Consider the following 16007-nt stretch of genomic DNA (forward strand, 5'->3'; position numbering starts at 1 on the left):
CAAATGTTAATCAATATTCTGAGGATTTTTTATCTAACTGTAATTGTATTAAATGTTAATCAATATTCTGAGGATTTTTTAACTAACTGTAATTGTATTAAATGTTAATCAATACCCTCTGAGGTTCCAGCTGAGATCGGGAGGTTACATTTGTCTGAGACACGTCGCCTCATGGGCCCGCCTCCGGTGGGCGTCGATGGCTGAGATTGGGACTGAGGCGTAGGAGGCTTAGAGAGTGATGTCACCATGGAGGGGGGAATCCCCAGGGACAGGGACATGGGGTGTGTGACCATGGGAACAGGGGTGGGCGGGGCTGAGACAGATGAGACAGCAGCTTGCTTCAGTGGAGAAGATAATGCTGCTATTGGCTTCGGTGGGCTGGGAGCTGTCACCGAGGTAGGAGTCACTGTTGCCATGGAAATCGGAACAGGTGTAGAAACCTTGGGATGAAATGACTTCTGCAAAATATTAAATAATATCTAGTTTATTAAAATTATGTAATCTCAAAAGACGTAAATAAATATACAACAGTTATTGCTCTAAACCAAAAAAAAAAAATAAAAAATTATGGAAATCAAAAATAAGTGCAGAAAGTAATTAAACTGGCAGCCACATTTTGTGTCACCAGTTATGATGTACCATGTTAATTATAGAAAAATCAGCGGAGGTGTACTATTATTTGTGATTTAATTGTGTTACCTGAGGGGGTTACTTAGTTTGAGATTTGTGTTACCTGAGGGGGTTACTTAGTTTGAGATGTGTTACCTGAGGGGGTTATTTAGTTTGAGATTTGTGTTACCTGAGGGGGTTACTTAGTTTGAGATGTGTTACCTGAGGGGGTTACTTAGTTTGAGATTTGTGTTACCTGAGGGGGTTACTTAGTTTGAGATTTGTGTTATCTGAGGAGGTTACTTAGTTTGAGATGTGTTACCTGAGGGGGTTACTTAGTTTGAGATTTGTGTTACCTAAGGGGGTTACTTAGTTTGAGATTTGTGTTACCTGAGGGGGTTACTTAGTTTGAGATTTGTGTTACCTGAGGGGGTTACTTAGTTTGAGATTTGTGTTACCTGAGGGGGTTACTTAGTTTGAGATTTGTGTTATCTGAGGAGGTTACTTAGTTTGAGATGTGTTACCTGAGGGGGTTACTTAGTTTGAGATTTGTGTTACCTAAGGGGGTTACTTAGTTTGAGATTTGTGTTACCTGAGGGGGTTACTTAGTTTGAGATTTGTGTTACCTGAGGGGGTTACTTAGTTTGAGATGTGTTACATGAGGGGGTTACTTAGTTTGAGATGTGTTACCTGAGGGGGTTACTTAGTTTGAGATGTGTTACCTGAGGGGGTTACTTAGTTTGAGATGTGTTACCTGAGGGGAGGGTTGGTCGGACTTCGCCCTGGGCTGCTTCATGTGAAGGTGCTGCATCATACCCTGTAGTAGTTCTTTCTCCCTGGTCAGCTGCAAAAACAGAGAAACATATAAATCTATCCAATCCATTTTACTACTTTAAAAGTTATTCCCCTTTGCAATTTACTTCATTTTCATTTTATTTCTTTGCACTACCATGCACTCAATTTTTTTCACAATCAAGCTTAAAAAATATTCAAAGAATTACTGAGAAACTTATAGATACATCATTGGTAAACAAATCGTGGCAAAAAAAGATATACAGATCTAAAAATGCTTACATTGCTGAAGCACATTAATATTTCATGTCTTCAATTAGGCATTCAAACAACAACTCATCTCTCCTTTTCCCCCTTAACTTGTCAAAGAAGTTGTTTTATGATTGATACTAAAAACCACCGTGACTGCCATAAACAAAATCATGAATATATTACCACGGTTAATTAGAAAAAGATAAAGCAATGTATCAAAATGATGAAAATAAAAAAATTAGCTTGTGCTGCATCTACATTTAGCACCAAATAAATCCATTGACTTCAGTTAACATTTAGTGTATTGGATATAGATGACAAAGGGAAATTCACCTAGGCATTCCTTCATACTGTCAATGCTGAACAAACACATACTGTCAGATTGAACCTCTTCAATGCCAGACTTGTCACAGTTAAAACATTTTTTCACTTCATTAGGACTGTGATTTTATTCAGATTTTGTTTTTATGATCTAGAATAAATATATATAATCATGCTGGGACTCCACCTAACTATACTTCTCACAAAAAAAACTCATGCAGTCACCTAACTATATACTTTTCACAAAGATCGGCTCAGTCACCTAACTATACTTTTCACAAACATGACAAAGAGGCTCTGACTAGCCAATTCTTATTACCAAGAGGCTGATCTGACCAGGCAGATTTTCGCCAAGCTAAATTTATTACAAAGAAACTCTGACCAGGCCAATTTCCGAGCTAAATTTATTACAAAGAAACTCTGACCATGCAGGCAAATTTCCGCCTAGCTATATCAGGTTTTTGAAATTTTCAGTTGACTTATAATTGGTATATGTGAAAATAAGATCATTCTCCTTTCAGCTAAAGTGACTCAGTAAATTTGTCTCGTCAACCGAAAATTAACATTTGTTAGAAGATTTCTATTTGCCCTATGAAGAGTTGAATCTTATAGTTTTTTTTTTCCTACACAAAAACTTATTTATACATGGACATGGAATGTTATTCTCAGTTCCATCTCCTACCTATTTCTAAAACTTGCTCCCAGTATGGGACCCATAATCGAATTACTATGAGGATCGAATTTCAACAAGTAAGTGAGATTAAACCCCCAAATCGACTCCCTTGACATTTCACATATACAATCTAGTTGACAGAATTCCGTAATTAAAATGAAATCCTTATCATTGTAGATTGCAAAATCACGATCATGACTTTTTCGGTCTAGATGATATTATCTTTCCAATAATCATCGCCCCCATCTGAAAAATACACAGCAAGAGTAATCTGATCGAATTACAAACAAACAAATATTGAATTATGTATTATCGGTATTACCATCAATAAATTCATGTTTAAAAGGAAAAGGCCCCATGGAAATGACATAGAAGTATCATTTACAGACACACATAAGAGATACTTTTATCTATTGCTGCTGTCAGGCAGTCTGTTGATTAATGTACACACGATTTAAATCCATTAATGGTAGAGACGCACGGTTCAGAAGTATAATAAATAGTTATTCTGCTGCAGTTGCTTGGTAGTTTGAATGCTAAGTGAACTGTGTAATTACGGCACCATAAGAACATACAGCTAGTTTTCATTAAGGTGGCTCGTTACACTAAGACTTGTGTACGTTTGATGACAATACGTCAGAAGATGGTCATTTTATATGTTTTGTGAAATTATTTGTGTCGATCGATTTGTTTGTTTATTATCGTAGTTCATGGATAAAGCATTGGGTTAGTGACCATGCAGCAGTACCCTATTTTAAATCTGCCAGTGTCTTTGTTCATTTCTATTGAAATCAATTCTTGAAAATTCTGCCTTTTTGACATATGTACTTATCAAAATCATCATATCTTTCATAATCAAATCATTTTATGCTGATTTGAGAAAACTCTTTCAAAGTGGAGTTAGCCTAAATCTATGTGCACTGAGGCTGAAAATTTGACCAGAAGTCCTTTAAAGACCTCGAGCTTCCCATTACTTAACCCCCACCATCCCTCAACCATTTCCTCATCAATTCTAAATGTAAAACAACTGTAAACATGGAAAATAGATATATTAATCTCCTGCATCTGATATTTGTATACAAATGACACCATGTATAGTTAAACTGTACAATTGAATTCTGTACGGATTTTAGGGGGAACTGTGCTAGAATATTAGGATAAATATTTGGTATCATTTTTCGAGCCATGTATTTAGTTTTCTTCCATTTCAAACAATTGTTTTGGTTATTTAGAATAGGGTTTCTTCTTTCACAGTCAGACCCTATAGCCTTGAAATTAATTTTAAGAACTTATAATATTTTTATTTCCCTATGTGCCACATTCGTTATCTAATATCACATCTCCATGAAACCTGTCTCTACACACACGAAAAACTATATTGACATCTTATAGGGATACATCAATCAAGTCTAGAACTTTAACGAACTTCAGACCGCAGTATCTTCTGTACACATCACTTAGTAACATTTATTAATAAATGCAATGAATATAGATAAAAAATTTATACATAGGAAAATATATATTACATACATATTTCAAAACTGATAAAACAATAATAACAGTCACAGCCCCTTTACTGTGTAAAAATCAATACTCCTGCAGTATGTACAAGTTGTGAGGCTGCTTTGTGGTGAGAAAAATATACAACATTATAATGCTGATGCAGTCAACATATTGGGTTTAATGTTAACAGGTCTACTAAGATTGATACAACAATTAGGCACGATAAATAACCCCCCAAAATTCAATATCTAGCCAGATCTCGGACTCAACAATTTCCTGATTCTTTTAAATAAATATAGATTTAAAAAAAACATATGTTTTCTTCTCTGATGAATTCAAACACCATGGCCATTTGAATTTGTTTTAAAATTCTCTGTTTTTTACCTAAATTTGAAAGTACCTGTACATAGAGGCCAGAATACAAAACACAGTACATACTCTAGATCCAGAGTGGCTACATATATTCAGGGTTGCTTCAAATCATTCAATAAACTTGAAACTTTGGAAAATTTCATTATTTCTTCTCAAAACAATCTTTATTTGGGGGAGGGGAGGGGAGGAGTGCCTTTAGATTAAAAATGTTCTTGCCCAAGTCAGAAAATAATATCGACAATATACTAGGGTTTTAGCAATGCCTTTTAAGTGACATCACATATTTTGTATTTTTTAAACTAGAACTCTATCGAAAAGGGAAATTTAGCATTAGCATACAGAATACAGGTTATCTTCATGATAAAGCATTAAAAAGTACAATTAAGCTGATCTTTAAAAAGTCTGGACAATTACATAATACATTCCACTTAAAAGTGTTTGATTCCAAGCACTTGCAAATGAAGCCGATGTGCATTGCGTGCCACAGTGACGGTCCGAGTCTGCACTTAACGCCATGCCAAAAACTTAAACTGGCAATAAAAACTGATCTGATAGACGGAAGTGCCTTACATAATCAGTGAGATCAGTGGCAGCCAGGGTTCCGTTTGAAATCTTGTAAGTTCAATATGCAAACATGAACAGGAACTCCACCCCCACTCACTCTAATGACCTACTGACATAGTGAGAAATTCTGGGGTGCTCAGAAACTCCACCCCCACTCACTCTAATGACCTACTAACATAGTGAGAAATTCTGGGGTGCTCAGAAACTCCACTCCCCACTCACTCTAATGACCTACTAACATAGTGAGAAATTCTGGGGTGCTCAGAAACTCCACTCCCCACTCACTCTAATGACCTACTGACACAGAGAAATTCAGGGGTGCTCATTAATCGTGTAGCTGCCACTTTTAATTCTGTTCCTATTTTTGTCACAATCACACACTTCCCTTTCATGTTAATTTCTGTTCTTCTACTTCAGTTTTTGTAATAGATGCTTAATAATGACTGACTCTCACAGCTAGTACATATCATTTACTGCATTGCATCCTTTTCTCATTCATAAGTATGTCAATCGCTTGTGAAAAAAGACCCCCCTCCCCCCCCCCCCCCCCCAAAAAAAAATCCCCTCCCACCACATTGACCTATTGGCATGGTCTGTGGTTGCTGACCTGGAGGTTGAGATCTGTAGATTTTTCTATCTTTATCTACATCCTAAGATTGATCACTTTATTGAATATGATTATGTCACGCTTTTGCAATCATCAAAGACAAATAAACCTTCGCTATCTGGCATCTCCGTTTGTTTACTTAATAAACCCACTAAATACTAAAATTAGAGTTAATAACATGCTTCTAAATCAATTTTTAAATTCGATAACCGGGTTAAATTAAGAGTCCATGTGGGATGGTTGCCGTGGAGGAGATTCCTTTGTCTGTCAATGCTAGTTATTTCTACAGGCAAAGAAACTCATTTGAAATCAGCTACAGCTTTTGATCTCTGTGCAGTTTCACAACACACTCTATCAAAAGAAGGATGGGTTATATTTTCCATACAAAAAACAATATCGGTATGGCTTACTTTCAATCTTGTATTGTCTTGTGCCCCAACAATTTAGATTTGTGACCCTAGCTTAGGAGAGGTGATACTGTTGTTTGGATACCTGTGGAAAGGTGAGTCACAACACAAATTTTACCTGTATTTCCAGCTGACTGACGACCTGCATTTGTACCCGAGCCTGGGCAGTGCTGCGGTCATCTAACTGATGTTCAGTGGCCAAATGTCTGCAATCAGCCAAAATTGAAAGTTATATACACTTTTTTATCCACCTTCAGGATAAGGAAAAAAAAAATTATCCCCCCCCCCTCTCCCCTCCACGAGTTTCATTAACTCTGGATTTCCCCTTTAGAAGACCCTAACCATACAGTACATAAATGAGTCATTTTGCACATTTACTATTCATAATGTGACTGAGATACAGATCTGTGCAGAGGTATAGGTTTTCACACCAGTTTTATTTATATTTATAACTACTTCATTAATACAGTGTCAGTCACTTCAGCTGTGCTACTGTCTAAAACATAAAACTTTACTACAACATATACTGCTCTCCAATATAAGAGGCAAGCGACACTACTGATCAGAACTAAAAATAACGACCATTTTCTATTTTCACACTTTAAAAATCACACTGCAGTCACTAGAATATCACACCGATAAAAAATTATATAAAAATTCCTAAAATTTCAAGAAACAAACTGAAAGACCTTGATGTACTTCACTAAATATTTATCTGATGTCTATCTTCTGCATTATATTACAACAAACTAGAATAATACAATGTTGATATTACACATGGGTGTTTCAATGACAAGGTGCCTTATACCATGCAAAGTCATTGCTCAGGGTGACTTCAAATTTCACTCCGCTCTGTACAATACCCTAGCTCCTCTCAGCTTGGAGCAATGACCTGGACATTGTGTCTGGCTAAGTACGAACTATATGCTCAACTCACAAAAGACTTGCACTCAACCCAAACACAAACTGTGCTCAACCCAAACACAAACTGTGCTCAACTAAAACAAGACTTGAACTCACTGTGCTCAATTGCAACTCAAACATAATCTGTGCTTGTAATGCCATACACCGCTACATAAAGTCCAGAAGCTTGTACGAGGAGTGTGGGTGACAGCTGTGTTTTTTACCTTTGGAATTCTGCCTGATCTTCACACTGGATATCACAGTTTGGCCACTTGCAGCGTCCATGACGAAATAAACAGCTTGTTTTGAGCGAAGTCGATTTTTCATCTGTGTCAATGGAAATTGGATGCTGGTTCAACATCCCTGTGAAGAAAAATTCAAATGAATACAAATCTTGTTCCAGTGTGGCTGTCTCGCATTCTGTTACAGCGGAATCTGTATTGATATTTTCACATAATCCTTTAAAAATTTCGTGCTATATAAATTTGATCCAAAAGTTTCTTTATTCATCTAGGTTAGTATTTGTCAAATGAAATTCACCATTTATTGCAGTCAATACAATTTCTTTTACCATTCAGCTAAATATGCATGTACAATATGTATCTTCTCAACAGATTTCATCACTCTATAATATTTACACACACAGATTATCTATACAAGTTAAATTCTTCATCAGCTTCAATCTGTTTATTACCTGCTGCAGGTAAGAATCCTTCAGACGTCAGGCCATTGGACCATGGTCCCTGTGTGGGAGGATTGGGGGTGGTCAGTCCGTTAAACGGAGACTTCTGGTCTCCCTCTAGCCCCGACTGGGCGGCCACCTCCTTCCACAGCTGCTGGATTTCCGTGGGTGACATCATTCCTGGAGGGTAAAAAAATGGTCTGGTTAGGAAAAACATGACTGGCATTTCTAGAAGTTCCCACCATGAACTTGGTTTTTTTTCTCTCTCTCCCTGGCACTATTGTCAGCTCCAGTGAACTCTGCTGGCTGTGTCAGGCAGAAAATTTAATCAATGTTCTTGTTTTCCTAGTATGATAAACAATGTTTCTGTTGTCCTTAGCCCACAACAATAACAAGCAAACACTGGCAGCACCAAGAGTGTAAACAATACATTTCAGTATTGATCTTTAAGCTTCACGTTTGCCACTAATTTTGCACACTGACTAATCAAATCCCTTACAAAAATAATATAACATTTCACAGGATACGACCATTTCCATTTCAAAACCAAGACCATGCACCATTTGCAGGGTCACACTGTGTGACTGTTTCCACAGAGAAAAATTGCTGTCTTGCCAAATTTTATTTCTGGCTGTCTAGATAAAAAAAAAAAATAAACAATGAATTTTCTGCCTTGTCTATTCAGTCTAAACCCAAGGTCATAAACAACACAGTTTACCCTGTAAACAAATTAACTTCAATCCCCCTGTTGGTGTTTGTACAACAATGACTCTACCATACAGGCCCTTCCAAAAGTTGCACACCATATTTTATACCATCAGCTGGAAGAATCTGCAGAGGAGGACACAAAAGAATTGAACCACAAAAAGTGCATCCAGGATGACCCTAATCATTTTGATAAAAATGAAACAACAACCAGCTGATAGCACAATGACATGTCATTAACAGAAAATCATAGCAGATCTAACCTACAACAAAACTGAAGCCGCTGAAGAGTGCGGATTTCAGGTTAATTGATAACACGAAGTGGGTCATTAATTTCCGCTGCTACTATTTCTGTTTACACTCTACACAGAGGAGATCAATGAACTCCACTGTACTTGTTTGTTGTATTTTTTAGGCTGTTTTTTTTAAATTCTGGTATTGTTTATCAGGCATCTGTTTGGAGGTTTAGAGGCCTGCATGAATTATTGAAATATCACGAGAGTTGCTCAAAGGGTTTGATAAGATAAAGGGAGATAAAACAGAAAAAAAAGTGCAGAATGTGAATTTAGCAAAAATAATGCTACAAAAACTTTAGTAAGTGTACGTAAAATGCATAAATATATTAAATAACATCACTTAGAATAGATTTAATTGTGATTGCTACTGTCGCTGACAATTACGGAAATAATACTAACACCTATACATTTTTTTTTCATTTACAGCTGAATGATTCAGAAGGCCGATAGCAAAGTTATCAGTGCATCTTAATCTGTTTATTTTCAATTTGCATTCTTAAAAGAAATAAATCTAAACCTTTCCACTTGGTGGTTAACAGACACACTTATAAGCTCCCCACCTCTCTCTCTCCCTCCAAAAAGTAAATGCCTTCCTTTCCACTAAAATGAATAAAATTCATGTTCCCCTGGTGACCTATTGAATGTAAACTCTGACAAACTGCATACAGCCCTGCAGCAGGTGAGAATCCCAGCCATTCAGATAAGGGCGGGAGCCTGTACACAAACTCTGTAAACAAAAGCATTAGTTCCAGCCAAACCTGAGTAAACAAACAGAGGACCACCCCTGACACAGTGTAAACAACGTCAGGTATAAATAGAAACATTTTTATCAGTTTCCACCAAAGAAATAAGCAAATCAAAACAGAAAGCCCTCTCCTGGATTTATAAACCATGTGTGTTTTTTTCGTCTTTCAAGAGCTGTGTTTCTGGCCATTATTGATCTGGAACTCAGCACAAAACATTTCTCTTTTTTCCATAAAATTCTTTTGAAATGCAATTCATTTGATAAATTTTATTCCATAATATATGACTGTCAGAAGTTGAAAGCAAAAATGTACTTCTGCTGAATTCCTTAACACATGCTGCCACAGTGCACATATCTGATCGTAAAACATTTCAAATCTATAAAACCTGTACTCTAAATATACCGGCTAGGCCATAATAAAAAGATCTCTAGTACTTCATATCCTGGGTTTTTAATACATAATTTACAGTTAGATGCTCATTAGTCTGACTGTCAGCATGTTATAATCTGTTAATGCTGTTGTATAGTTAAAGTTCTACTGTATTATCTGACTGTAAACAAGTTATAATCTGTTAATGCTGTTGTATAGTTAAAGTTCTACTGTATTATCTGACTGTAAACAAGTTATAATCTGTCAATGCTGTTGTATAGTTAAAGTTCTACTGTATTATCTGACTGTAAACAAGTTATAATCTGTTAATGCTGTTGTGTAGTTAAAGTTCTACTGTATTATCTGACTGTAAACAAGTTATAATCTGTCAATGCTGTTGTATAGTTAAAGTTCTACTGTATTATCTGACTGTAAACAAGTTATAATCTGTTAATGCTGTTGTATAGTTAAAGTTCTACTGTATTATCTGACTGTAAACAAGTTATAATCTGTTAATGCTGTTGTATAGTTAAAGTTCTACTGTATTATCTGACTGTAAACAAGTTATAATCTGTCAATGCTGTGGTAGTTGTATTGTATCATCTCACTTTCATTATCTGAAAACAACATCATTCCCACTGCACATCATGAGATGAAATTATGAAAGTATGATGGTATGTATGCAGTTCATATTTTTCAAAATCAAATTCTCTTTAAAGTAATTTTACTGCTATTTTGGTCACAATTAACAAAAGAGTACATCATATGCACTTCATAAATGACCTTGATAACATAATACATGCTTATTTAAAGTATAGTCGTATGTCATACAAAAGTAAAATAAATCTGGCGAAATAATGCCAACAAAATTACATATACATAGATGTGTAATAAATATTCCCTTGATGTGTGTCCCAGACAGGCACATCATATTGTGAGGGAGGTACAGGTGGGGGTTAGCAGGTCAGCTGATACACACCCCCTGTTAGTGTTTACCTGTTTGTTTACCTGGCCACAGAAGGTGCCTAACTCAGGTGTCAGTCCAAAGTCATTTGTTGACACCTCCTATCTTTTATGTTTACCCAGTGGCTTAAATGATCATATTTATAACCACATGTCCTATTGATTCACAAATGACACATAATTGTCCAGTTTATGCCCTTTTTCCACTACAGACAAGTTATATGCTGAGTAAGTTATTTATTTGTTTTTTGTTTTGCTTATTTTGCATTTCATGTTACACATGAAGGGAAATCAACACTGAAAACATAAATTGGGTTACATTCATCAAAATATTCAGAGAAATATTAATTCAGAATTTTGGAAACATGTATTTCAGCTTTCCGAAGTGGGCACAGACTGAAGACAATCACAGGGCTGAACAGATAACTGTAATGCTCTCTCTAAGACGTTAAAAAAAAACCTTGTTATAGAAACATTCCAGACTGTTTAATGACAGGATTACTAAAACTGACATTGTATACATGTAATTACCTAGGTTACCAAACATCGCGTTACAAACAGTCACATGTAATTGAAGTTGCACTCCTTTTTAATTTTGAGAAAGAGCGTCGAAATGAAACAGAGAATAATTACAATAGGGACTGTGTACGTCGAAAGTGCAATCTTTACGTCGTCAGCTGATTACTGTCTCTTTTTTGGCTATGTAGGTCACCCATTCCCTTGTTCAGTGACCACTGGGCCACTCCTGTGTTTATAAGATGCCCTGTAATGAACTGCCAAAAACATTTCTTCCACTTTGATCTTACAGAAAGTTGTGCAAAATTAAACAGAGAAGTGGATAAAAGTACATAGTTTCCAGAATCATGATGTGCTCGTTTATTTATAATTAGCTTTTTTAATCATGTTGTAATTCACTTTTTTTTTAATCATCGTGAAAGACCTGTCACGTCCATTGACAGTTTGACACTTTTTCAGATCTGTACAACTTTAAAGTACTAAGAAAGTGCATTTGATGAATGCATACGGAATTCAAGCCTTTCCCCAGATGCATGTTGGAATATTTGAATTACCACTTTCATGGCTGAAATTGAGGAAGTTCTATAAAATAAACCATCCAGCTGATTAATATGCAAAAATGTGATCATTACACTTTGCGTTTAAAGAGAAATCGTTCCAATACAGCTCTTCTGCTGACGAGAACAATGCAAGTAAACATTTTGCCTTGGAAAATATAAATGTACAAGTTAGCCAATGCAAAACGGACAATCACTTCTACACCTACCCATTTATCTAGATGACCTTGACTTATAATCTTTTGACCCAGAAATCAATAGCTACACTTAATATGGTGCATACAACATTAATTGTTCCAGACGACACAACATGCATGTACGAGTTAGTTACTATCAACTCATTCCTGACAGGGAGCTAGTATAACCAGTCTGTATTTGAGACAGATTTATACATCCTATACTTTTTCTGTGGGACTCTCTTTCAAGTTATAATTTTGCACCCAACATTACAAAGGTCACAGGGATTTTGGTTCAGTGACCTTATACAATAAAGCCTCTCTTCGAAACTTTGAGGCATCCTTTCCATATTCAACAAACTGGCTGAATTTACGGGGAGGGGGGGGGGATTGCCTAATACCTATAATAAAAACACATCTCTGATTGATGGTCCATTACTGTCTGTTGAAGGTTTGATTTCTGTATTAATTCTCTGGTGCCTTATGGCAACTGATACATTCAATATTCCATTGAAACAAAAATTAGGTATCATGAGAAAAGTAGAGTTTTATGGTCTTGATTGACAAGATTTTGCTGCCACAAAATAAAAAAAATTTCAATGAAGATCAGGTGAAATTGTCCTGAGATAAGACTATAGACATAACATTATATTATTAACATATAAACATATTCGTCCCGAAATAAGACTGTCTTTAACACTTTACTACAGGAAATGTAATTAGTAGAATTTTTACACTAATATTTTTTTTTTACCACAAAACTCCACAGATATTTAAAAAAATAAGTTTAAATTTAAGATGAGTCAATATTACTAAATAAGACTTCAGGACAAAAATAAACATGAGGTGTGTCGTACGCGGGGCCGGAACAACCTAGCCTTACTACTAATCAAACAATGCTAATCTTCATATTGCATCATGCTTAAAGGTAGAACTAATGCATGCATCCCACCATGTTCTACGTCCATTTCTACTTCCTCCCCACATTACAAAACATCATTATCTTTTATTTTGTTTTAACTTTATTTGTCAGCAGATGGGTGAACTGCAGGAAACGCCAGCATTTCATCTGGTTTTGATGTGAAGCATATCAGATGTAAATAACATCATAAAAGACTTGAAAACAAACACGCCAACGAGCTTCTGGTTTTTTGTTGTTGTTAATAAGGCTCATGTTTTCCACAAACTTTGTATATGTCAGGAAATTTAATTTAAGCATTAATTTAATGATCTACTGACTGCATAGTCTGTGCCCTAACTCCTCAAGCTTTAGGCAGTATCTGTACCGACATCAGAACAAGTTCCTTCCTTTGTCATTACAAGATGTGCAAAATACTGTAGGTTTAAGAACTAAGGGAATACACACCAAAATTGTGATCTCTAAAGACATTTCTATTGCATTCAGTTTGGACTCTATCTTTTCTTTTTGTATAACGTGAACAAACTTTATTTTTGATTTTAATTTGCCCAGTAAATTTCATTCAAAGGAAGCAAAATTACGCGGCAATTGTGAAACTACAAATCTTGCCATTTTTTACCTTGTGGGGCTCCAAACGGCTGAACCAAGCATGCTAATAGAAACTGTCGTTGCTGAAGCTGTATCTGCTGAATTTGTTGCATGAGTTGCTGCTGTTGCACAACCAGATGCTGTAGCTGTTGTTTGTTGTTCTTGCTTTTGTCTGAGGAGCCCTGCATCAATTGAGACTGCTGTATGACGTTGAGCTGAAGCTGTTCATTCAGTTCCTGCAGTATATGCTCTTGAAGTTTTTGCTGCTGTTAAGAAAAAAAGAATTTGAACTTGAAGTTCATGAAATTGTCTTTAGAGAACACACACATAAAACAACCCCGTACAAGAACAGGCTTAGGAGAAAGACTGGTAGTCATAGATACTTCACACAATGCGAAGCGGAAACAAATGCCAGGACAGCAATGACAAATTACAAATAAGTGCTTATTTTTTAGCACTTCTCTAAATTTGGACCACAGACAGCATTATTTGTGTAATTATGCAAATACTACCCACGAGGAGATAAACAATAGCTCAATTAGAGCTGAAAACAAACGACAGCAGTTTCATTATGTCAGCTAGCACACAAATTACAAACAACAGGCGCAGGCATACTCACCTTAACTGATGCCTTCATGAAATCATAAACATCGTGCTTCAGTTGTACATTCCCTTGTTTATGAACTTAATGAGATCATCATGAATTGAAAGTCTAATTTCATGATACCGGCAATGAGGATAATACTAAGCCACCTCAGCAGTATTACAGTTTTAGAACGGGGGAAAAAAAATGAAGGAAAAAAAAAATGCCGGGACTTAATGCACGTACACTTCATAAGTACCACTTACAACATTTCTCTTGACTTGTTACATGTTTTATCATGATGCATGTCAGCATCTTAAAACAATCAATGAATAATTCAGCCCATTACTAACAACTTCATTCTGACATGAACACAAACCTACAGGCACCAAACAGGACTACGTCAACTTTCCTAAAATGCATTGCAGTTTCCTTTTTACATGCAAAATGTTTGAGTTGTAAAATTAGTCTTTAGATTCTAAATTTATTTAAGTATTTCTCATTTGTGAAAAGTGATTATGTGAAAAAATAGTAAGAAATATGCTCCATCATGCTTTAGATAATATTTAAAAAAATAAAAATTGAAATCTTTTCCAGAAAAGATAGAGTTTAAAAATAGACAGAGATCAATTTTTCATATGTAAGTTTCATGTCTTTTTAAGGGATGGTATGTTACTCCTCTATAAAATATGGGTTTATAATTTCTACTTTAAAATGGACACATTTCATTTTTTATTTTAGAGTCACGAAAGATCATGTCGTATAAGCTACTGTGCGAAGTTGAGTGTTTTGGATGTTGGTTTTTAGTCATTTATCCAGATTTGCTGGTGCAAGCTAAGATTTATATCAGAAATTTGACAGCTACCTAAGACAAAGGTGAACAGAAAGGCGTGAACTCTTTACCCTAACTGTCAACAAATCTGGCCACTTTCTAGCCTTATTTACCACAGCCCCGGGATATAGACAACCTACATACAAGACACAGTTGGCCATCTTGTGTTCTAAGCAAGATCAAAATTTGCTGTTCTGTGTGTTTTATAGTCCTCCTTCACAGCATGGTATTACAGCCACATAAAAAATATAATTTTTCTTTGTCTAGGAAATGTCTAATTTAGGAGCAGAACATGCAAATGATTTGAAATGTAAGACAAGGTGCATTTGTAACCTGCTGAACAAACAAGAATGAGGGATGGCTCTGTCCCAGGTTTTCATTAATCATGTCGAATCCTATTGTTAGTGCTATGCAATAATGTGTCTTTGAAAACTTTACATGTAATACATGATATTACAGACTAAAAATGGCTTTGATGTCTATTAACATTGTATACCTGGTGTTGCAACATGACTGTTTGATGTTGCATCATCTGTTGCTGAAGTTGCTGAGCATTGACACCCTGATTCTGTTGCTGCAATAGCTGCTGCATCTGCTGTGGAAGAACTCCGTGCTGGGCCGCCATCATCATTAATGGCTGACTGCCCGAGGTGAGCTCTATGGCACTGTTGGACTTGATTTTGCGTTTAGCTGCACTTTGGGTCAAGCTAGGGGGGCTAGGAGTTGGAGAGAATGAGCTGGCCCCATGGTGAAGTGGGTTCTTGTCATCAGCTTCTTGAGAATGGGGTGAAGGTCCCTAAAGAGTGTGGTAAACTATTAATCCAAATTTTTAACAATGAATAGCGCAAAAACAAATCGTTTTATGACATCAACATTTCAATCTAGCTGTGAAATGTTTACATATCGATCTGATTTAATAAAATCTAGAAATCCAGAAGACTATGTATGCATGTACAACCTAATATTTAAATATCTCTCTCATGTACATGTGATCATTATATTCACATGACTTATTGAAACCTATAAATTATTTGTTGTCAACTGCTATGGATATACATCTTAACTTTCTACT

At 35.9% G+C, this 16007-nt stretch overlaps 1 protein-coding gene across 2 annotated transcripts in view; it reads right to left on the reverse strand.

Annotated features, from left to right (window-relative positions):
* LOC125654090 (forkhead box protein P1-like) overlaps nt 1-16007 on the reverse strand; it is a 53770-nt gene that overhangs the window by 11357 nt on the left and 26406 nt on the right. For both annotated transcript variants that reach the window (XM_056142774.1, XM_056142773.1), the window contains 7 exons: nt 15432-15731; nt 13552-13786; nt 7698-7865; nt 7228-7366; nt 6219-6306; nt 1364-1453; nt 116-458 (listed from right to left, as the gene is read on the reverse strand). In XM_056142774.1, coding sequence (XP_055998749.1) covers nt 116-458; nt 1364-1453; nt 6219-6306; nt 7228-7366; nt 7698-7865; nt 13552-13786; nt 15432-15731 — 1363 coding nt within the window. The remainder of the gene's footprint in view (nt 1-115; nt 459-1363; nt 1454-6218; nt 6307-7227; nt 7367-7697; nt 7866-13551; nt 13787-15431; nt 15732-16007) is intronic.

Source organism: Ostrea edulis, chromosome 7 (assembly GCF_947568905.1).
Source record: "Ostrea edulis chromosome 7, xbOstEdul1.1, whole genome shotgun sequence".
NCBI lineage: Eukaryota > Metazoa > Mollusca > Bivalvia > Ostreida > Ostreidae > Ostrea > Ostrea edulis.